The sequence below is a fragment of the Pavona decussata genome, unplaced genomic scaffold (assembly GCF_977016875.1).
Source record: "Pavona decussata unplaced genomic scaffold, jaPavDecu1.1 SCAFFOLD_27, whole genome shotgun sequence".
Taxonomy (NCBI): Eukaryota; Metazoa; Cnidaria; class Anthozoa; order Scleractinia; family Agariciidae; genus Pavona; species Pavona decussata.
Window position 1 is genome coordinate 492,296 of NW_028145450.1, and position 23,860 is coordinate 516,155.

Genomic DNA, 23,860 nt, shown 5'->3' on the forward strand with positions numbered 1-23,860 from the left:
TAGGGCCTTTTTCAAGTGCATTCCTTCGGCGAAAACGCCATTTACATTTGACCAGCGTCATAGTTAACGACAATGTGTGCAATCTAACAAAGTTAATTTTTGTAGTTGATCTCCAACAATCGATTTTCTCTTCACGCTGAGTGAAAAGCGATTGTTAAGAGTTCCATCGACGTTGTAGGTTGCAGTCTCCCAAAAGATAATTCACTTGTAGACGTTGAGGTGCAATGGGATAGATTACATTTAGGAACCCTACAATGGGTGGCCTAAATGTTACTGTTACTCAAATTCAAGAGTAAAAATAGCCACATATCCATGTATTTTACACTCTAGCTGTTATCTTAAATTGGATTCAGACTCCGCGATTTCCTGCAGGAGTCTGTCTATCGCCAGAAATCTCGTTTAAATGGTCTGCTAGTCACAGGAATATTACAGATGATCGGTTCTCTCTGGCGATCAGTAGTAGTTGAGCGTGATTTCTCCCAAAAACTATAAAACAGTACCATGATGCAATGGAATGAAATCATAGCATTCTTTTTATCATTTGAAGTCGTTGATTGAGTTCCATCAAGGAATCCATTTGTTTTAGATATATGGATCAAATCGTAAAAGTCTCTAAGTGATCCTCTCTTGGAAAGAAGTAATTGCCTTTAGTAAGGCGATAAGGTAAAGGATATGGAGTAGACTCTTGAAGTACAAAGTCAGCATTTATGATCATGAATCGCTTGAATGTCGACCATAAGATTGAAAATTAGTTTATATTTAAGATAACTTTATCTTATAACTATTGGGCAACATGATTTTTGATTGCAACTCAATGTCAGTTTTGTTAATTTGATTACTGTTTATCATGGCATCAGTACAATTCTGTTGATTAAAAAATAAAATAATCTTTAAATGATTTTACGATAAACTAACTAGTAGAGCCAGCCAAATTGAAATTTTGATTGGGTGCAGATTCTCCCTACCGAAAAGAACTTAATCAACTAGTATAAAACAATTCATCAATGTATCAGGGTTTATAGAAATTTGCTTGAAAGTAATCTGAACTGAGTTATAGTCGGGGGTATCAGTCTTAAGACTTTTGAACATGTAATCATCTAGTGACATACTGTTGTATTAAGTAATCAGTGGGAACAAATTTTGAAGTGAATTTAATTTTTCAGTAAGGGTTAATTGAAGTAATTGAAAATATAGGGATTTTTTTTCTGTTAGTCACAGTAAAGCAACGGGATAATTAGATCATGTTTCCGGTCTAATTATCATAATCAAAATCATTGATTATTTTCATTTGGTGTTGGGTATTTTATGAATTTCAGATATATTGTTAAACGGGACATTGTAAACGTGTGAAGGTATGAAATAAAGATAAGAGTTACCTCTACAATGTTTCTAAGCTTATTATTTGTCGTCTAAGATGAAATTCAGTGAAGTGATCCACAACACTAATGTACTAATGCTGAGTCATGAGCTGAACTATTCTGCCGTTATTTTACTTCTATCACCACTGGGAGAACCGTTAAGCTACTGCACCCCTGTAGTTTTACATTTCGATGGACTTTTCGCCTTGCCCCTCCCCCCCCCCCCCCCCTTTTCCTCTCCATCCCCTCTCTCTTCCCTCTCTCATTCAAGTGTACAATGCATGGAAGTTAAAGACGCCCTGTAAAAGATACGCCGGTTGCCTAACACACAACTGCGGTAATGATACCGTGTGTAACAAGACCAAAGGAGGATTCAATCGCACGTGCAAAGCTGGATAGACGGACACATAATTTATATACAGGTAAAGGATGCATGATTTGTTTTATTGTTGAAACTATTTCCTTTACTTGAGGCTTTAATCTGAGGCCATAAGAGTTTCTTCAACGTATGTGAAACCGGGCAAGGTGACATAAGCTTCATAATCTTTAAATGCTGGCGGAACTACCAACCTAAACCTATGATTACTAGTTCGGATGCCCTACCAGTTAGCTACAGGAGACTCGTGGAAGCTAAGGCCATTAAACTAGGTTCATGGGACAAACATCCTGCATACTGCTAGGTTTGAAATGTCAACTGATGAGTGGCATATGCTCAATGAAAGGAAATGTGATGTAGATTTTAAGCCTGGTGAACAAATGAGAATGATGTATTATTCAGTAATGACACAAGCAAACTCGTACATACACGCGAGTATACATATACATGTACATATACTTGTTATTAAACACATTGTGACACTACCCAAATATGGTCATGGTGAGCTCAATATACGCCGCCCGCACATAACAGATATCCTATATGTAGTTTTCGTGTGTCGGGGAGAACAATGGCAGAGCGCTTTCAAAAAGTAACGACCTCGCAAGAACACCAAACCATTTATAGCTCTGTTTTATTTTGAACACAAAGAAGACAACCAAGTTTGCTCTTAAGAATTGTAATGGTTAGGCAATGGGCAAAAAATTAAACGTTTACTGCTTACCTTTCTGTTTATGAACTGGCAAATTACAGTTCAGCAAAAACGTTTGATATATTTTTCGCTAGACTTTTGGATTGTCCCGTATTCTAGGGCTCAGAAATTACAAACAGTACATATATTTCCTTAGATTGCTTCTCGCAATCCTTAAAAGAGATCTCGACTCGTCTTGAAGAGATGGAGATAACCACCTGAGAAAATTAAAATCCGAGAAAGTTTAGCTTTCTGGCAGACAAAAAGACGGAGTACCAAGCAATTATTTTCAGAAGCATCAGAGCCGCTTGAAAAACCGTTAGTTTCATAAAAGATCCAGAGTTCTTGCAAGCAACAAGGCACTAGATGCGTTTGTCAAAACACTAAGGAAAGATCGTAAAATTGCTGGCGACGTAAACAAAGAAACACTCACCCGAGAAATCGTTGAAAAGCTTTTCCAGTCTGTTCAGCTCGGCCCGGCTGAACAAATCCTTCGCAGCTTCAAAATACTGTTTCGTTTTAGCTTCTGAGGCTAGAAATTAGTGGAAATTTTTGCCGGAGCAATTGGCGCACTAGACGGGTACTCAATTTTTTAATTTAATGCAAAACGCTCTCGATTTCATTCAAACTAGAGCAAAGTTGCCACTTTCATTCATGCCGGTCCGCGCGAGGGAAAATGGTACAAGTTTCTTTATTTGACAAATAAAGATCGCCTTTTCTGCTATAAACCTGTGCTTTGTTATCAATGGGTTGAATAATAAAACAATTATCCTGCTCAATCTTGCGGAATATCGCCTGATTTTAGATTTCGCAGGAAAATGGTTAAATGTAGTCGGGTGCAATGCCATGTATTGCCTTAAAAGTAATGAGCAAGATCCTACAATTCGATGTAGTTCGAGTGCCTGTCTGTAAAAATCAGACAAATCCTAAATTTCGTAGCCTCCTACGCAGTCGTTTTTTAGGGGACTCGAATTACCGGTTATTAATGATCAACTGAAGGATCGGAACATTTTTTTTGTCAGGGATAGGGGGAGAGAGGGTGGGGTGCTTACTTGTTTTTTAAATTAGAGAAATGGAGGAGAGAAAAGCGTATCAAATTTGTGGCCGAAACCATTGTTTCCAATATGTGGCATAATGACTGATTTATGAATTAGACAATGGAAGTGAAGGTATAACAGTAGCTCGAAGGGAGATAGGTTATTACGGGCTGTTTTATACTAATTTCCTCCCACGCGCTTCCCAGCCTGTTTCGGGCTTTTAGGGAGACGCGCGAAGGAGAGGGCGAGAGGTCGAAAACGAGGGGGTACTGGGGAAGAGAAAAAAAGGGAAAGGGTGAAATTTACTAAAAAGACAAACAAACCGTGGCCACAAAATTAGTCTCTTACTTTTAGGATACTGGCTGCTTTTATAATAAACAACAGATTATTGTTACAAAGAATATTTAGAATATATCATACATAGATATTGCCGGTTTCTTGTAAATTATACACGTAATTCAGTCTTCGAACTGCGAGGTGTTCTTTTCAATAAACGATTTTCCTACTACTTTTACTACATTAAGGGGGCTCCGTTAATCTGGCCCCAGACAATTTACCCCGGTCAAAGTTCTGTTAAGAGACATTGCAACGCTATGCTAACTTACAGATAATTAATGAAGGATCCTCATTTTATCATTTTAACTAAACAAGACGGTAACTGTCTTGATCCCACGTGCAGCCATAAAACAAGACAAAATTAGGTCGCATTAAAACGGTGAAGAACACATTTTCTTTGCGATATTCATCACATTCCTGATGAGAGGAAATCTAACGTGAGAAAGTAGGATGCAAGATCGGAAAAATTTGCCAACTCTAAGAACCGCTTTTTTGCGGGATTTACAGGACATTGCCTGATCGACTTCTAAGCAAAAAGACGACAGACTAAGAAAATGGTTCTGTAAGAGCACGATGCCTTAAAGGGGAAACACTATTTCTGTTAATCTTAAAAATGTTAGCTTCTCTCGCGATGATTCAAAAACAACCAATGCCTTCGACTATTTTAATTCTTTAGATACGGTAATCATGATGGACATATTGATTAGCCTTTTACGTCAGAGTTTTGTCAATGGGCTATTTTAGAATTGTAATTCAAGCAATGCTGTTTACTAAAGTCGTAATCATTGTTCATAAATTCCTTGCACCTGGCGTTGTCTAAGTGTTACTTTGCTGTGTTTTTGCGTTTTTTTTTTTTTAATTTCCAAATTAAAGCTTTGTTATCTCTGTAAAATGCATGGTTACTCCCAATTTCTTTTTGGATACCAAGAGCACTTGCTAAGTTCTGCCTTCTCGCAAAACTATCCCTGTATTAGTGAGCACCACCCATAGGAAATCCGAGAACCTCGAGTTGCGCAGAACGTATGCGCAGTAACAAAAGTAGGCACCGTCCGTAAATCACTTGAGGCAGCAATCAAAGTAGTGATAGACCGAATTTAGTCTCGTTATGGACTAGATAAGCAACATCATTGCAATGGACTAGGTAAGATTCATTCCTGCACGCTAATAAGTGGCTAGGTTTACTAATGAGCGTCCCTCCTATGCAATAGAGGAGGCAGAAACACTAGTCTTGTCCGAGCTAGCCCACTGTTGTTCATAGAAGTCACTATCCACTGGTAGTTTTAAATATCTATTATGAAAGCGCCAAAGTTCAAGCCTAGCCATTACTTGCAATTGCAAACAAGTGCAAAGACGTCTTTTGTTCGGAAACGTTCATTGTTATCACCTCCACTTTTCTGTTACAAGATGTTCCCAAACATTCAAGTCGAATTGTAAAACGAGTCGCGTTTTCCTGCACCGTTACCCAGGCTATTAGGTCAGTTGAGCTTTGTTGGCGATTAAACAGTTCTGTAAAACAACAAAACAGTTTATTGTCGACTTGGTTTATTACAGTGCTCCGAATAAGAGTATTCTTGTTTATAGACTCCTGGGACCAGTTGTTCAAAGCCCGATTAAGCTAATCCTGGGTAAACGTCAAATTTGATTCGAGTCTATTTACTAATCCATAAGGATTCGTCCAAAAGGTTTTTGTCCCTAAGCTTTGCCTTAGACGTTTCTTTACCATTAGCTTAGAATGAGCCCGTTTAAAATCGTTATTAATGAGCGAGATGAAAACCTCGGTTAACTTTTAATCGTGGATTAGCGTTAATCGGCTTTCGAACAATCCGGCCATGGCTGCTAAACTGTGTATGTTAATTATAGTGCGCACAAGCTGAACACGTACACAGATTTTAGTGAAAATTTTCTATTTAAATCGTTCAACAGTTCATGCACGAAGCAAAGTTCTTATTAAAACGTTGATCGTCTTTATCCTTTAGGTCGCTAGCGGGATAAAATGTCATTTTTGATGTCCTCTCATCCCTGTGTGTGATTGCTTCACCATCGTTACATTGACGGAAAGAGCCTTTCGCGTGCTTTCGTTCAAGTGGAATATTGTGATCGCATATTGGACAAATTTTACAGTTATCTTCTTATTTCTCCTGTTCCTCCTCCTTCTCCTCATTTCTATTTTCCCTCCTGCTCTTCTACATTTCTATTTTGACTGAAGTTGCCATTTTAAGAAATTTAAATGAAAAGGGTTTTGATTCTACTCCTTTTTTTTCCATATTAATTTTGGCAACAATTTGTAAACAATAACTTGCCATCTTTGCAACATAAATAAAACACGAATAACGTGCTAAGCTGACGTTTCGCCTTTTCACAACTAGCTGAGTAACCAAAACTAATCGACTCCCTCGCAATGTAGCACACACAGCTTTATTTATTTATTTATTTATTTATTTATTGATTGATTGATTGATTAATTGATTGATTGATTGATTGATTGATTTATTTTTATTATTTTTTTCACAAAAGGGCACTTGATCATGATTTCTGGTAAGCTATGTCACTGTGATTTATGAAAACAAACAGTCCATTCATTTGATTGTTGCAAACTGTGCGTACTTCTTTTTAAAAAGGGTGGCACAACAGGGACTTTTAGAAACCACGACGACAACGTCAACGAAAACGTCGCTTGAAATTATAAGTTCGCGGCACAGTGTACTTCTTTGTGATTATTCCAATTCGTTCAACTTGTACAATGTGGCCGAACCATGCAGTAAAAGAACCTGTGGGAAAGGCGTTCAATTTAAGACAGAGAATGACAAATTTGGCTGAGTACGGCGTAGAAATGGACCAAAATTTACAACGCACTTACAGAGCCTTTGTTTTTGTCATCAAATCCTATTGTTTTGTGACGTTCCCGTTGTCGTCGCCGTAGCAGATTCTTAAACTCCCGAATGTCTGCAAGACATGTATGTATATAACATATGCCTACTGACTGCATGTTCAAGCTTTTAAAAGTTTTTTTAAAACTTAACCTTGTTTGAGAACATATTTGTTGCTGGAATATTATTATTGGCTTGATGGTTCGTGTGACTTTAGCCACACGAAATTCAGACATAAATAGCGTAGATTGTGCCCATGTGTTTTTAGTAATTAGTTAATGATATGTTGTTCGGACTGATGTCAAATAAAATTCAGACAATGAGACACTGATTTTGGACGCTGAGCTGTTTTGTGGTGGTTTCTGTCAAAGCTCGTTCAAAAAATCTAGAACGTTTTCATGCATTATGAAAATAGGCTTTCAAGACTCTTTCAATTGTTCAGAATGCACGAACCATTTTATAGCTGACAATATTTATCCGCTATGTATATTGCTGTTCTCTTATGTAATTTTATGACGACATTAATATCTGACCTTTTGGGACTCTTTGGCTGAAATGTAATTTGTAGAAAGTACTAGGTCACTGAGTTTGCTCACTGAAACTCCTAACTGGCCTTATTTTATCTGCACTTCAAAGGAATTATTTTTGCAGTTCAAGGGAAGTTTAAGGTGTCGTTTACTTTGTCAAATAAAATTCCAGTTTTCCATCGTTCTGATTCCTATTAAAGGAAGCCTTAAGATCGAACGACATTCCATTGAAGCTGGCCCGCGAACACAGACGTATTTCCGGCTGTCGAGATTCTCTCCGCCGAAAAATAACGTCTGCGTACTCGAGCCGCAAAACGATTTACGTGACGTAGCGAGCTTTTGTTTTCTCGTTAGCCAATCAGATTACATGATAGAATGATCTCGAGTGGCCCTCGCGCGACCGCAGTTCGCGGGTACAGGCGAGATTTCCCGCTTTGGAAACTGAAATGAGCAACAAGGAATGAAACGCCAAAGAAGACTTCTTGCGGTGGTGAATGTTGTATTCGTTGTAGAGGAAAATTTATGGTTGCAAAGGAAAATCTATATGTATTTGGAAAGAGTGCTTTGGACAAACCTTCTTTAATAATTCGTGGAACGAAAGCAGATCTGTCTGTTTACGTGGACTGCGAAAAGCTGGCGATCTGTCGCACAAAGTGTTATAATCGGCTCGTACGATACACGAATTCCCTGCACAAAGTGGACGAAATTGATGAAGAAATTCGAAGAGATTTTGACAGTGACATTCCTCTTCGTGTTAGAAGATTGGCGAAAGATCCTGTCAACTCGCTGGAGCCGAAACAGTCTCTCAATTTTGGCGATCGCTGTTCGAGTTTTTCGGCGGAGAGAATCTCGACAGCCGGAAATACGTCTGCGTTCGCAGGATACATCGAAGCAAATTGTTGGGGGCCTGTTTCTTACGTGCGTTTACGGCACAAATTAGAGTTGGTAGATCTAAAAATGTATCTCAGTTTTTTGGGGGCAATATATACAGTCCGGTTCAAATAAATACAATAGTCATTGAAATCATGCTATGGCCGAGGGTAAATAAAGCTGCTAACTAATATCTACAGTCTTGTTCAGAGAGTCCCACAACGAGCTGTATTTAGAGATATCTTCGATTCGGAAATCTTCGCCACATTGTGAACTCCCGTCGGACAACTTCGGAATTGGTCAGGTAATCTCCGGAAATCTTCAGAAAACACGGTAAGACGAAAATCGCACAGATTAGAAGATAATAGGTGTATGGAAGATACGTGGCTAGTAAGGAATCCGCCCATGAACCTGATTGATATACAAAGAATCAGTATGAAGGGAAATACTTTCGACGAGCACAGCTCACTGGGTAATGCCAGTTATCGAACATGGTCCCTTCAGTTGAACTATACTGTAAATCAAATGTCGCTAAGGAACTATTAGCAGCCCTAGGCAGTCCAACACAAGTCTTATCCAGTTTGTTGTAATCCAGGGAGCAGTGCCATGATGACAAGGGTACCGTGTTTATCCGCACCAATTTTTGTTCAAGGTCACCCGTCACGCACCACTCTGGCGTTTGGTCCTCTCGGAAGGATAGCTTGACTGGCAGCGTAGCCATGGCAACTGTTCCTGTTAGAAAAAATGCATTTGTCAGAAGAGCGTAGTTGGTGTGAGAAAGAGGACTGAATCTCGTACTTTTTTTTTTAACAACAATACAACAACAATAACAGCAATATAGCTTTGACCTTGTTTGAATTAACGACGCCGGTGGACAAAAGCTTTGCCACCGCTTGGTTAGCATCAGACTGCTGCGCGGGAGGTCGAGGGTTTGAACCCTTGTGGGACCAACACTCAGGGTCCTAAATTAACTTATGATAAGGTGACAAGCACGCCGTAAAATTCAAATAGCGTGAGTAGATGCCTCTATGGTAAGATCCGGTTGGTAAGGGCAGTTATCGTGGGCGATCATTAATTGACGATCTTAGGGAACTGTTCATAGCAAGTTTGTTCGAAGAGAGCCCACCCTGTATAGACCCACCTATTTCATGAACATTACCAAAAAAAAATTATTGGCTTTAAAATTTTAGCCGGATAGAGAAATATTTAGCTAGCAAGAGTCAGCATTGCTAGATAAACAAGAAAAGTAAGGTTTGAACATTATGGTCAACTTTTTCTGCTTGATAGAGGGGTTGCTTTGCAATAAAGACATTATCTTTTGAGGTTGACCATGTATTTTGTGTTTTGGTGGGTCTCTTCAAGCACTTCCCTTACACAAACCGACCTTTTAGAAAGCTTTACAAGCTGAATAAATTACGGTACCTTTTGTGTAGAAGCCACTCTCATAAAACCATGTTGAGGCATGCGCAGAAATAGTAGCGTTGTTAGTGACTATCTGTCCAATATGAACAGTCAGCTGCACAGGATATGACAAGGACAGTCGGGGCAAGCTGTAGGTGACTGTCACATCAAAGGTCAGACGCGCTGCGGCACACAGTCGTTGAATATAGAACAAAGGCACGCAGATTACCTTAAAACACATAGACACAATAGCTGTTAAGGACGATGCCTACTTTTATTACAGCGCATACGTTCTGCGCATGTTTAGATACTCGGGTTTCCTATGGGTGGTGCCTACTAACACAGGCATATTTTTGCGCGGTTTAAAACTATGCGGAGAAGGCAGAACTGAGCAAGTGCTCTTGGTATCCAGCCAAAAAAAGATTTGGGGTAACCATGTATTTTTCAGAGATAATAAAGCTTCAATTTAGAGAAAATGCCATACATTTGCTTTGTATTTAACTTCTTTTTTAGAAAAATTGTTGCTTAATTATCTCTAAAAAAATGTATGGTTACCCCAAGTTTCTTTTCGAATTTCAATAGCCCGTGCTAAGATCAGCTTTTCCCACATGCTCATAAACCACACATAAATATTTCGGTATTAGTAGGCACCGTCCTTAAATAAAGGTAAGACCCCCTGATCTGTCTTAAATGGAATCTGGATATAACCTGTCTCAGGCTTGATGAAGAGCCACCAAGGTAGATAGGAGACATTCCAACTCACCGGGGAGAGTAACTTGTATAAACCTCTACGGGTATATTACGGATCCAGTAAATGACCAGCTCCTAGTTGGTTTGATGCCTCAGTTGGTAGAGAAGTGGACCGGTATCAAAGAGGTCATAGATTCGAATCCCGTTTAAGCCTGAACTTTTTTCAGGATTTCTTTTCACAACTGCTTAAGTTGCGTACATACTCATAATCGAATAGCTTTTCAAACTCACACTTTTTTAAGATAAAATCCTTGCCATTTCTTGTTCGTGTTTTTCCATATTACTTTAAGTCCCGGACGTTGACAAAAAAATTTGAACGGGAAACAACATACAGCAGTTTTCAACAAGAAAATAAACTACGTCTTTGGCCGAGTGATAAATTTCCGATAATTTCATCTTGACCGACTAGAAATCATCCCTAAGACCTACTTTCTACGGCCAAAGACTGTCACCTCTTCAAGCAAAGCTCACAATATGCAATCCTTAGTACCCTCCCGAGTAACTGAAAATTACCCGTTTAGCTCAAAAGAGAACTAGGAAAAGAAAGCATATTAGACGAGGCAGGAACTGCACTCGTAAGACTTCTTCCATCACTAGACTTAATGATGTCCTCTGGAAAACTTTGCTTCAGGAAGCCAAAGAGAACGCTAGGTCTAATGAACTTGTTCTGAGCTCAGAGCGCGCCGAATTCAAAGCGCAATCGTTGTGCGGTATATAGACATTTGAGAGAGAATGGGGCTGATTGTGCCATTGAGGCACGAGGGGAGAGGGGGAGAAAATGATTTTTGTTTCTCGAACGTCTTGTAATGACCCTGATGTGAAATTCGATAGGAAACGCTAAAAAAATGAATATCTTAAGAAAAGTTTACAAAAACTTTAATTTCTGTAGCCACCTGCAAAATCAGCTCAGATACATCGATAGCATATTTGTAAGCAAGTACTGAAGAAAGTTGAATTTCTTCTCAAACTAAACTTGTTGGGAAAGAGCGCTCACGATGTAAGTGCACCAAATTACCTGCTGCTCATTCGCGTAGAATATATTGCGAATGATCAAAAACTGGATCATTGTATAGCGCAGTTCCATCGATTTTATTGGCTTAGCGGCCGTCTTATATGAGCCATTATGCCACGCCCGAAAAATAACGACTATTAAATTGTCTCTTGGATGTTCCTGCATAGCAACATCAGCAAGATTTAGCAATATCTCTTAGTTGTTTTCAATAAAACAATTATTCCACTTAAGCTTAGTGGGTATTAATTAGATGATTATAGCCAACTCGGCGCTACGTACCTTGATGGCTATTTATCATTTCATATCCAACGTGCGCTCGTGGAATAATTGTTTATTAATATGTACTTACAAAGTCTCCAGCCTTCACAGTCCATCGACTGCTCCTTTGCTGTCCTTTGGGTGGCAATCTGCTTCTTATCTTACCCAGGGTGTGTACTCTTCTGAATGGCGTTATGCGGTACTGTCCAATAGTGACTCGAAAAGCGGCGATTATATCCCACCTCACATTGTCGTCATTATCGTAGCGGCCATTATTGTCGTCATCATCAGTATCATCATCATCATCATCGTTATCGTCGTCGTCGTCATCGACATGAACTTCATACTCGACTTCCGCTCGGAAGTCTAAGCCTAAAATAGAAGTTTGAATGACACGTGGAACTTCATGATTTCGTAGCGGTGCAGAGGACATCAGGTCATCCCAAATAATGTCTAGATCAGGCGTTTTCTCTTTTCGTTGTCTGGCAGCCTTCTTTGACTTTGTCATTTGTAGTCTCTTTGTTCCCAGGGACCTTTTGCGTCTGACCTCGTACCCAAGCCCGAAAGGAGAAAAGTTTTGCATCGGCCAGGAGGGTTGATTGTCATCGTCAGCATTATCATTGCGATCCTCCTGATCATCAGTATCAACATCATTATCGCCATCATTATCACCGTCATCACCCATGTCTTCATTGTTTGCATAGTCGTCATCATCATCATCCTCGCTATCAACTGAATCCGATTTCATCACATCCGACTTTGGAATTTCATGACGCACAAACTTTATAAATGGAGGAAGTTTCGTAGATCTTCCAGGCGAATTTTCACTTAGTCTTATAATTTCTTCCAGCTCTTCTGAAGGCTTTTTAGTATGTTTGCTCTTTGGCGGCGCAAAATACACCAGCGAATACTTTTCAACCGGGCCAGGAAAATTTAGTGGGTGGCTAATATCGCTCTCTTCTTTCACCTCATTCTTCCAGTGTTTTGCTTTCACCCGAGACTCGTCAAGTTGTTTTACAACGCTTTTAAATCTCACAGTTAAACCTTGATTATGCGCATGCGGAGAACCGAAGTCCGCGCCAACGGGAAGTGAACCCAAGAGAGACATATCACTTCTTTTCAACATTCCAGTCTTCTTGTTAACAACGGTGGTTTCGTCGTATTCTAACTTCCACGAAGCCACTGGAGACTCTCCGTTTTTGTAAGAAAAGCTTTCAAAGTCATCTGGGCTGGCTTTGGTCATGACAGTCACGATATTATCTTTCGTAATCATGGTCCGTTTAAGATGAACACGCCCCGGCAAAAATCCTTGTTTTTCCATCGCAATATGCGTGGAGGTGCTCGTCATTTTGCTGAGGACAAATTCGTAAAGTTTGACTTTTATAATGGGAAAAAGTTGGCGCAAGATGTTGTGAACGTAAAACGAAAGCTCGTTGCCCGTTTTGCGATTTCCGAAAACTTTGAAACGCATTCGAGCTCCATCCTCTATTCCTGCGCTGGTTACGTGGGTCAAAAACGCGAAATCCTTGGGAGAAATAAGCTGTTTCGTGTCTCGAGGAAAACTAAGAACTAATCCAAACCAGCAATCGCTTTTAGTCCTGTTTATCACATGCGTCGTGACAACAATGGACACATTTCTGGTCGTGATTTCTCTGCCAACGATCGTCAGTTCTTGGTCGAATCTATAGACGCGTATATTTCCTTGTTTTAGTGTAACCTCGACTGTGAAATGTTTCAAGTTCATGATGAATATCGCTGAACCCACACTGGCGAGTAACAACATCAAAGCCAATAAACCAAAGCAAAGTTTGGTGCAGAATGAGGTGCGATCTTTGTCAAAATGAACTTTAGAGAACTCCACAGAATCGTCCATTTCATCGAGTCTGCTGTAAGAAACATCACCGCGCTTTTTAGAAGATAAAAACCCCGAGATTCCCGAGCTAAAAACCTTTGCCTCGGAGGGATTCATCTTAGATATCGAAAGACTAATGTGATTGATAAGATTCCACTTTTCTCCATCAAGGAATTAATTATTCATGCAAGGAACTGGTGGTCGTGACTGAAGTTTTTTTAGCTGTCTAAACGACAACAGTTTGCCTAGCTTGTACCATGCTTTTTAAAAAAACTTGGAAAGCAAAGCAAACATATAAAGAGAATAAGTAAGGATTGGTACCATTTATAGGATTCCTCAATGCCGCGTGCCTATCCAACAATGTTATTTCGCGAATGCCCCTTATTACTACCCTCTAACAGGCATGAGAACATATATGCTGACCCTCTGAGCTTAAATTTGTCCAAAGAACTGTTTCGAGGGCCTACCATTCTTGTCCCCAGAGCCCCAACTCTTTTTTTAAATAATATTGTTGAATGAGTGAAAAAAACGCTGACCAAAAGATCGTAGGCTCTGGCAACGAGGGCGTGGGCCTACTGAGCGGAGGCGCATGCGCAGTGGCTATAGCTGTAGACGTCACATATCTTTTAGGTCCCAATCTCGTACCCAGAGTCCTCAGGCTCCTTGGCCAGCAATTGATGGTCAGGAGAGACTCTGGACATGGAGAATTCAAACAATTTTAAAATTTTTTGATTGGCTGCCCCGTATCCTGCGGTAATAAAATCCCAGTTCCCCAGAGTCTCTCTTGCCGACCAACCGCTGGGCAAAGAGCCTGAGGACTCTGGGTACGATATTGTAAAGGTCCCGGTAAAAGATTGAGAAAGGTGGAATCTTCATCCCTTGCAAATCACTCATCTTCGTTTGCCCCTGAGCATACCGTATAGCAAGAGTTTTGTTTTTGGCAGGGATATTTTTTTCCGAAATTGAATTTGGGGCTTTCCGGAAAGATTGATTTACTTGTGACCACTTGTCCCAAGTCGTTATTCTTATTCTAAAACAATGTGACTCGGTGGTTGATTGAAAGGCGGGCATTTCCCAACGAGGGAAAGGTTTAAGGTACGATTCTGCGAGATGGATATATCAAACACGCGGAACTGTTTAATCCGATTTCCAAACACTGACAAGTTGGGTTTAAAAAAACGAGGCGTGGCCATTTTTTTAAAACAACTTTGAGGTTTGGAAATCGGATGAAACAACTCGGGTGTCTAAAATAGCTTCTCAAATCATTAGAAATTCTTGGAGTAACTCAAAGCACAAGTTCACCAAATTTTACGTTAATTAAGATCGATCACATTTTCAAACCTCCTTCATGGTGGTGAATTCCTGTTTTCTCCTCATGAATTAAGTTTCTGAAGGAAATGTCCTGGAGTGACTGTTTTGGTGAATTGTGTTTCCAGAAACTTAAAGAAACATGATAATTTGGGAATGCAATTCTTTTTTTTTGTCCACAAAGTTTGTGGAGACACAGACCAGAATTCTCCAGCTGTGAGAACATCGCAAAATATTTACTGTTTCCATAGTCTTAAAAGCAAGGCTTTCAACCAATCAGAACAAAGTTATAAAATAAAAGTTATGGATTCAATAGGGTTCTGGAACACGACCAAACATCACAATTTCAATTGCCACTCAAGCAAGAGAATACATTGCAAGGGAATAGAGGCCCTCAACGGGTGAATGTAACTTATTGTGCGTGTTCCCAGGTGGCAGATAGGAGAACGGCCCCCAGCTAAGGAAGGTCGGCAGTGAAGCAGGGTTGTACCAAATTAGCAGCCGCAGACCAACTGGCAGGACGGTGGGGTTCATGAAGGGACAGGGCCTAGTTTACGCATTGTTCAATTTGCGTCATCTGAAGAAATGAACTACATCGCTAAAAAGATCACATAAAAATTAACAAGTTTACGAATTTTGGTTACGTTTCATTGCGTAGCAACCAGGCTGTCACCTGTCAAAAGTCGCCCAAATTCCATACAATGTCTGTAATTCTGAGATGGCGTCCTCCAAATCCATCCAGTCTCTAATTTTTTCCAATTCTTGAAAGCCTTCTACATGGTTGCAATCTACTGACAGAACCTTGAACCCGGTCAACTGACTAATTTTAATGCGATCTTTCCTGTGATGGACTCCAATTTCTGAATAAATGAAAATTTCAAATCTGTTCCAGTCTCCAATTGGAGCAAATGGAGCTCATTAGCACTGATACCACAGTCGTCTAGGGAAGGAAACCCCTGGCACCCCAGGTTGGGGATAAGACTGATGGCTGATAACCCCCATAAAAACCATAAGAGGCCTATATGTACCAATAGGTATTAAGGAGGGGGGGGGGGGGGGTTGGTGGAGGGGGGAGATACAGCAGGTCAAAGGCAAAGAGCGCGACATCTTAAAGGGGCAGTATCACCTATTTTAGTGTCACAATGAATAGCCAAAAAACGTATTTGTTTCGATGGTAACGTTGAAATAATACTTGAATTTTGTTAATAATGACCCTACTAGTGCACAAAACTACTATTAATTATGTTTGGCTGCGGATGGCTAGGATGGAAGTGGATTGCAACTTGAAAAAATTGGCCAATTTTTTCAAGTTCTTCCACTGTATTTTAGAGAAGTCGCTAATATTGATTAGGGTTTTTTTTCTTCCTAACTCGGAAAACTTCTTCCCGATGTTGTAAGAGCACTTTCATGTTATAAAACAGGTTCGCTGTCAAATATTTGAGCAGTTTTCACCAACATACAACAAAGTCGCTGAGTCAGTGCCCCTTTAAGAGAAACGCTCTTTTCTCGTGATCTGGCGAAATCCCAAGAAGGAAAAGGGGTACACAGTATACAGTACACAGTATATGTACAATGAAACATTTATTTGCTTTAATCAGAGCCTGTTTTCTTTCCTTGCTGTGCCTTGAGCACTCGCACAACGATCTTCTGCTCCTCGATAAGGAAAGCTCTGACTATCCTGAAACATAATGACAAGAACTGCGTTGATTATCTAACAACAGTTATCAAGATCTGCTTCATTCGATCACAAAATAGCTATGCATGACCACACAGACGTGAGCATAGTAATAACTTGCACAAGCTGTAGTTTGAGGTCAACTATTTTGCATGCGTTCGAATATATCAGTTCAGTACTTGTAACGGCGAAAATGAAAGATATCCTAACATCCATGACCCATCCAAGGTTTTGTTCATAGCTGTATTACACAAGCCACCAGGTAAATATTGTTCATTAAGACCAGACAATTGGTAAAGGGAATGCGCCAAGTTGAAGGATAAGTTTTATCCCAGTCTTCAAATTTCTTCAAAATAGCGCGTACCATTTTCGGAGTCACTGGTTGTCAAGATCATGTAGCACCATCCATTCAAAATGATGCATTCAAGTTAGACCCTGGCCGGTTGGGCCAGCCAGTTCTTACAAATGGAAAGCGTCCATAATTTGCTTTCTTTTTTCTTTCTAGTTTAATTTTGTATAAATCGTTCTCTAAATTATTGAAGGTTTTGAAGTCATTCGTGTTTTGAATGAATGAGTTAACCCTTTAACCCTTTAAGGCTAAACGACATTTTCTCCAGATCCAAGACTACAAACTCAATGTCCATGTATGATATACCATTTTAAAGCTACTCATGAGTGTATTTCATAACTGATATAATTATGAATGAGAAAAGTTATGGCTTTGAGATAAATGGCATTAAAATGAAAAAATTTAAAAGTTGAAAAACGTCCCATTCCTTGTGTATATTAGGTTTACCCCTACACAATAGCTTATTTTGCAGTTCTCAACATCTTCACTAATGTGAGAGCCGTCTTAAGACCCACAACTTCTAGGGGAAAAAAGTTGAAAAGTTATGGGGGTGGTCAACCATATCACATATGGGAGGGGGTAATAAGTTTTTATCCTTTTAATTATTATTTGCCAATTGGCACTCTTAGGGATTGAAGGGTTAAGCGTCTTGGGATCACAAATGTCAAGTCTTTGATAGCGATTTCATTGCAATGGCCTACAACTAAAGCTAGCGAAATAAGATGTTACTTCGCCTTACAGTATCAATGCATTTTCAGATTGAGAAGTATTGAGAAGAAAGAGAATCATTAGCTTGAGAACGAGCACAGCCAACAATAAATTATTACTTGGGCGGAGCGCCAAGTTATAAAATAGAATTTCTTCGTCGGTCTCAAATCGCAGTGAACTACTGCGCGCGCCCTACATATTGGCCGAGTTTGCGAGTCTGCATGTATTCATCATAAGCCGCCATTACGGGACAAAAAACAAGGACGTAAAATTAACACAACGAATATCGTATTCTTAAAAGAAAACAGCAAGTACGTGTGTTGTCTGCTAACTCCTTCCATTGAACGAAACTAAGGGGCAACTTTCCTTTCAGGACGGATATTTTCCAAAACTTCGACTTCAATTAACCTCAGACGCTCTTTTGGCTCTTCTCGATAAATCCCCATTCGGTGTCCAACGTAATCAATAAGATCAGGCCGTAAACACTGAATTTACATACAACTTTCTCTGGCCGCAATATAAAAAAGAAAACGTTCAATTAACTTTAAAGATTTAAGACCATTCCGTGGGTAAAAGGCTTGGGGTAAAGTAGGAAACTAAAACTAAAGCTTCGAAAATAAATTTCATTCGGGGTCCAGTGTGAGCAATAAGATCTATTCACCAGAACAAATGTAAACACTGAAAGTTTGCTAATGCACAGTGACAATCAAGCCGTCAATCAACGCTTGACGAATTAATTTCTTTATTTACGTTCACTTGGATAAATTTATTTTTACGTTGGATAAAGCCAAAATAGCAACTTAAGCACCCGGGCTTTAGCAAAACTGAGAAAGCCCCTTCCGATGTTACAAAATGTTGAAAGAAGCCGTCGTTTGGATGCAGAATGGAATTGCCACGCTGAAAACACCGGGAAGAAATCGGTCACGTGCTAGGCAACCAAAATCGTTCACGTGTATCAAGTTTCATCCGGCGACGCGGCATTCAGAAAGAAAATACTTTCGGCGGTTCTTGGAACGAAAACTGGACGGATTCTGCTTGTTATTCAATCGCCATGGGGGCTGCAGTGTCTTTCCACTTTATAAACCCAGCTTCTTTCATTTAAAGCCCTTTTAAATCCTGGAAACACTCTCTTTTTTGTGTCATGATATTTTGTCTATTGGCAATCACGCAAAACCACTAAAGGAATGAACGTACACTTCGACCTTTGCGTTGCCTTCCAGTGCGAGTGAAGTTTATTTTCTTTTTTGCGTGTTTAATAAACAAATTACTGTAGACATAATTTGAAATAGTTTATTCTTTGGTCACTCACAGATCGCTTTGATTTTGTCATTAAAGTTCTGTCCTATTCCAGTGATCATGAAATAGATTCGTTGAGTCAAATTTCTGTAAATCGGATGTTCTGTGAGGTTTGTCTTATCCGCACGCGTCCCATATAGAACGCATGTCTTTTCGCACGCGTGTCATATTGCACGTTCTGTGTGACATTTTGCGATCGTGCGCTGTTACCAGTGAAAAAGCTGGAACATCTCTCATAGAAAGCTCAAAAAAAAAAGGGTATCAGGGTGGAAAGGTATTCGCACTAATACCCCTCTGTCGCCAAAATTCATCATTACCACTGGAACCGCAAATACTCCTTTGTCGCCAAAATCCATCATTATCTTAGATGCACCTCATGGTTACAAAATCCGACGTGTTTAGTATTGAAGAGAGTAATGTTTTATTTTGTTTGCGTGACATTTTCGGTCGAACTACATCACGTTTATCGCAAATATGATGCCTTAGACTCTCAGCGAATCTTTTATCGTTCACCTGTCACCAAAGACTGAACTACCGTGCATGCTCAGATACTCCTAATACAACGGCGCCCAAGTAAACGCTCCCACAGCGTCTTGTTATTCATAAACCAACGACAAGAATCAAACTGACCTTTCTGCTAAGTTTGAGAATTACTTCTCTAACTTAGAAGAAGGGTCGATTTTGATTCTTGATTTAAGAATTGTTGGCTTCTCCTCAAACCAAGAAATAATTCTCTAACTTATCAGAAAAGTAATATCATTTTTCATTCTTGTCAGTGGTTTAAGGATAATTATTGTTGGCTGTCTTCAACTTAGGAAACGTTTCCTAATTTGAATGAGTAAACCAAAATACAACAACAGGTTTTTGCAAAAGGATGTCCAGGGCGGAGTTGCTCGAAGCATGGTTAGCGCTAACCATTGGTTAAGAGGTATTAAAACCTATAGGTTGTTATGGTATTTAACCTGGGTTAGTGCTAACCATGCTTCGAGCAACTGGGCCCAGGTTGCTATGGGTCCACTTTAAACTGAAAATAATAAGTGATGATTCAGCTACTTATCGGCTGCTTGTAGAAACATTCCCCACCTGTCACACACTACGTAACGAAAGTAACAGGTTACCTTTCCCTAACACAGCGACCACATTGAGAGCCACCATAAGCCCTGCTAACAGTCTTCTGAGGCTTGGAGATGTGCATCAGCTTCTTAGGCCGGAGTGCTGGCAGCTGTGGAACAAATTTGAAACAACAACAATTACACCATGTCAAGAGTTTCTGTTTCTGCGACTGTGTCTCACGTTTGCAAAACAAGAAAAGTTTGGGTTTATTTTGTTTTTGTACAGTTAATTGGTCCCTATATTCCTCCACTTGCACTTTAATGCACCTTTCAATAACATACAGAATCTGAACTTCACCCTCAAGTAACGACTGTCGTGTTATACTGTCGTTAATCATAATTACGGCAACAACCGGCTTGAAGCAAAAATAAAGAAACTGACAAAGTGGATCGAAATCCGCCAATCACAGCGCACGTATGTCACGTTTTGACCCCGTTGAGCCAAACATTTTTGTTTTCTAAGAAGTCCTCAGCAGTGATTGACGGTAGTGAAAAGCCTAACGGTTGGTTAAATCTTGAACTTCAGAGTCTGCATGTTATTGAAAGGAACAGTAAACAGAGATTCAGCAGGACTATTAGAGTCCTTTTGGTCATCCAAGAAAATTGTATTTCCTATCAGCAAGAAACTTTGCTCGTGCACTTGATTGGGCCACAAGGTCTCACCTGATTTAACAATTAATTACATCCATTTTGAAATCACTGGTGATCCTTGGAATCTGATTGGTCCAAAATGGTGCAATTTATTCCCAAATTGCACCATTTTTTGCTTTAAATTGCATCCTTTCTTTAGCCCATCAATATGGAAATGAAGTAACACAAATAGAATATTAATATTGACAATGATACTCTGTGATTTCAAAATGGATGTAATTAAGTGGTAATTGAACTTCGTGTCGTGCAATTTTGGTCTGAAATCACACTTGTGATTTCAAATCAAACTCGCGCTGCGCGCTCGTTTGATTTTGAAATCACGAGTATGATCTCAGACCAAATTGCACTCCACTCAGTTCAATTACCAATATAAATTAAGCCAAAAAAACAATCACAAAAGTGCTTTGGGTATCTCCAACTTATGAGCAGTTTGCTCAATGATCAATCTCAAATTAAAATTGTCCTGAGTGGATCTCCATAATAAATTAGGCATCATCCTTCGACAGGAAAACAGACACCGGAAATCGATATTTTGCTGACTATGTTGGGATAGCCATAATTTAGGATTATACCATCAGAGTCAGGGATCAGAGTGCATAACTGTTTACGGCAAATTTTAGGACAATATTTCAATTTGCACAGTTTTGCAGTGTCCTTCAATTTAATCAAAGAACATTGTTCTGTGTTTTTTTTGGCTCCAAAGCATCTTTTTCCTGATTTTTCCTTTACTTGTCTTTCACCGACTCCATATTTTGGCCCTGTTTTTCTTGAAAACTACACCTTAGAATAAACCAGCAGGGGAAAAACACAGGGCAATGTTCTCAGACCAAACTGAAGGCCACTTACAAAAATCCAGACAATGTTAAGCATAAATTGCCATGAAATTTGACATAAGATGGTCATGCTCTCAGCCCTTCAATAGGCTATTTTCATCATAGTTAATTCAAGGCAATGGTTATGAAACCTGACAAACTACTTTGTTACATGTTTTTGTTTGCCTTTTTGGCCCTGACCCTGAACAAAAAAACGATAGAATTTAGAATGGTTTGGAGCAACTGACCAATCGAAGCGTTTTTGTTAAGATATTCAACTATGGTGTGAACATTAAAACAAAGGATTGTGCAGGGTCATGGCCCTTCCAACATTAATAGTAGCACCATTGTTTTCATGGCAAGGTTTCCAAACCAGTACCTCGATTAACTAAGTTTTCATGATGGTGTCATTTGACTACAAATACCAAAATTCATTTCATTTTCCCTTTCTTATTTAAATTTTTGAATCCCAATGGCAAGCAGATAACAATGGTTCTAATTAGCCTGCAAAAACAAAAACAAAAAAAACTGGAGGATGCTGATGGTTGTAGTCAAATGACACTATAATCAAAATGTCCTATTATTTGTGTAACTGGAGTTGAAACAATAAAACAAATAAAAGAATACACCATTTTCTGAGTTGTTGTGAACCTCATTGTGAAAGGGAGGTTAAGTGCAAAGCTTTTCACCTGAAAATTATTTTTGTTTCTGTATGAATGAAAAGTAACTTTCCTAATAAAAACTTGCACTTATCCTCGCTTTCGTAATGAGGTTCAAAGCAACTCAGAAATGGCCTATTGCCGTGTCTTACTCACCCCCTGGAGTTTAGTTTTGCAGCCCCCACATTTTGGAACCTTGCCTGGTTTCTTGGTGTACAGATAAACCAACTTGCCTCCTATAAACAACAGGTTTTCCGGTTAAAATGGAAACTTGGTCCTCGGTCCAGTTGTTTGAAGCCCGATTAAGCTAATCCTGGATTAACGTGAACTTTGATTCGAGTTTAATAACTAATCAACAAAGATTCTTCCAAAAGAGTTTGGCCCTCAGTTTAGACATAGACTTTTCTTAACTTTTAGCTTGAAATTAGGCTTCAAATTCACTTTTAAAGAGCAAGATGAAAACCCCGATTAAATTGTAATCATAGATTAGCATTAATTGGCTTTCAAACAACCTGGCCCAGGTGTTTAAATTTATCGTTTATATAAGTGCAGTAATGTACAATACCCAATTAGAAAGAAAAGTTCCAGAAGGCCAATCAATGGTTCACTGTGGCTCAGAGTTGCTCAAGTAAAAAGACAAGTAATGAGCTGATAAAAGTTAATTCTTTGCAATCTGTTAGGTGTAAGAATGATTACAGAACAATAACTTGTGCACCAAAGTCATCATTTCGTAGTGCTGGGTTTAAGTAGTCTCTGTTGCATGTAGGTGTATCTCAAATAATGTAAATGTATACAAGCTCTATGTCAAACCAGCACGACTCAATTGCTATAAACATTCTTTTTTCGTTAGAACTGTCAAACTGTGAAATTAACTACCTGGTGATATAGTGGAAGCTGATAGCTTTCAGCATTTTAAATCTCAGCTCAAAATGTATTTAAATATTTGACTCTAAAGATCTTGATTTATGTATACTTATTTTCGTTTTTCTTTTATTTGAGGGAGTTTTCGCATAGGGCTAACCTCCAAACTTCCTTTTCTAGAAGTACTTTTCTTCTTAGTTTTATTTGTACATATAGTCTGCTTCTGGAATAAATAAAGTATGTATGTATGTATGTATGTAAACTTCTGCAAACATTTACAACAGCACAGTAGTCCTGAAGCCCAAAGGTCAGGACATCGATGCAGTGTTTTGGATCTTTAAAATGTCACTGTGTACAGTATATGATATATAATATGCTTAGAATTTTGAGTATGTATTTTGCGGCTCATTTGACTCGTAAGGCCTGGCACAGGATAGAGCAAAGAGCAAGCTCATTTGTAGATGGCTATTTATAACTGATCCTGCATTCTGCAGTTTATCTTTTCCCTCTTAATTTCGTGTTTCGTGTAAACAGTGCAAACCCGATACAGAGAACAAACCAAGCAGAATCATTAACACGCATACTTTGACTGCACCATGTCCTAAGGATCATTGCCTTATATCGGGTTGCACTCTGCATAAAGACCTTGACATGTACACGAATCTAGTGAACTTGAAAACAAACTTACCAGGAGTCTTTGAACTGTATGATGCAGAAAAACAAAAAAGAAGACGATAAAAAGAATTAATAAAATCGACGTTATGTTAAGTTCACAGCGCAAAATCGAGGAATTTTCAAGAGCAAGACTTTCAACTCACATCCTTTTCCTGTTGGATTTAGTGTTGTAAGAAAGACGACGTCTGTAGGTCAGTCGCTGCACCATCTGTAATAAAAATTACATCAGTGAATGGCAAAAATATCATTCTATCCAGCTGTAAACGTTCCAATTCTTCTGATGACCAGATTTTCGTAGATTGATTCGGATTGTTGTACGTATGGGAAAATTTTCTTACTTTCAACTTGTTGGAGATTTGGAAGAGAACGAGATCATGGCGCGCGTTGCATTTTGGGCACTCGGTTGCGCGCCTGCGATC

The 23,860-nt window shown here is 39.3% G+C and overlaps 2 protein-coding genes across 2 annotated transcripts; both read right to left on the reverse strand.

The window, feature by feature from the left end:
* Window positions 1–8,348: 8,348 nt before the first annotated feature.
* Window positions 8,349–13,490, reverse strand: LOC146485185 (uncharacterized). The gene is made up of 3 exons (XM_085103576.1): window positions 11,575–13,490; window positions 9,485–9,692; window positions 8,349–8,794 (listed from the first exon to the last, which is right to left on the reverse strand). Exons 1-3 carry the CDS (start codon window positions 13,450–13,452, stop codon window positions 8,493–8,495), a joined length of 2,388 nt encoding a protein of 795 aa, XP_084959702.1. The 5' UTR covers window positions 13,453–13,490; the 3' UTR covers window positions 8,349–8,492.
* A 2,719-nt stretch (window positions 13,491–16,209) lies between these two features.
* LOC146485186 (large ribosomal subunit protein eL34-like) lies at window positions 16,210–23,850 on the reverse strand. Its single transcript, XM_085103629.1, has 6 exons — window positions 23,780–23,850; window positions 23,585–23,649; window positions 23,455–23,468; window positions 22,062–22,141; window positions 19,790–19,893; window positions 16,210–16,321 (listed from the first exon to the last, which is right to left on the reverse strand). The coding sequence occupies exons 2-6, from the start codon at window positions 23,647–23,649 to the stop codon at window positions 16,234–16,236; spliced, it is 351 nt and encodes a 116-aa protein (XP_084959755.1). The 5' UTR covers window positions 23,780–23,850; the 3' UTR covers window positions 16,210–16,233.
* Window positions 23,851–23,860: the final 10 nt, after the last annotated feature.

Bases quoted from the DNA above. Each gene is read 5' to 3' on its own strand.
- LOC146485185 (XM_085103576.1), bottom strand. From the start codon at position 13,452: ATGAATCCCTCCGAGGCAAAGGTTTTTAGCTCGGGAATCTCGGGGTTT. The intron at 9,693-11,574 runs GTAAGTACATAT...ATGTGTTTTAAG, and splicing joins CTGTGAAGGCTGGAGACTTT to GTAATCTGCGTGCCTTTGTT. The intron at 8,795-9,484 runs GTACCGTAATTT...TTTTTCTAACAG, and splicing joins GAGTGGCTTCTACACAAAAG to GAACAGTTGCCATGGCTACG.
- LOC146485186 (XM_085103629.1), bottom strand. From the start codon at position 23,649: ATGGTGCAGCGACTGACCTACAGACGTCGTCTTTCTTACAACACTAAA. The intron at 19,894-22,061 runs GTGAGTAAGACA...TTTGTTCCACAG, and splicing joins GCAAAACTAAACTCCAGGGG to CTGCCAGCACTCCGGCCTAA. The intron at 16,322-19,789 runs GTAACCTGTTAC...ATTATGTTTCAG, and splicing joins GGTCGCTGTGTTAGGGAAAG to GATAGTCAGAGCTTTCCTTA.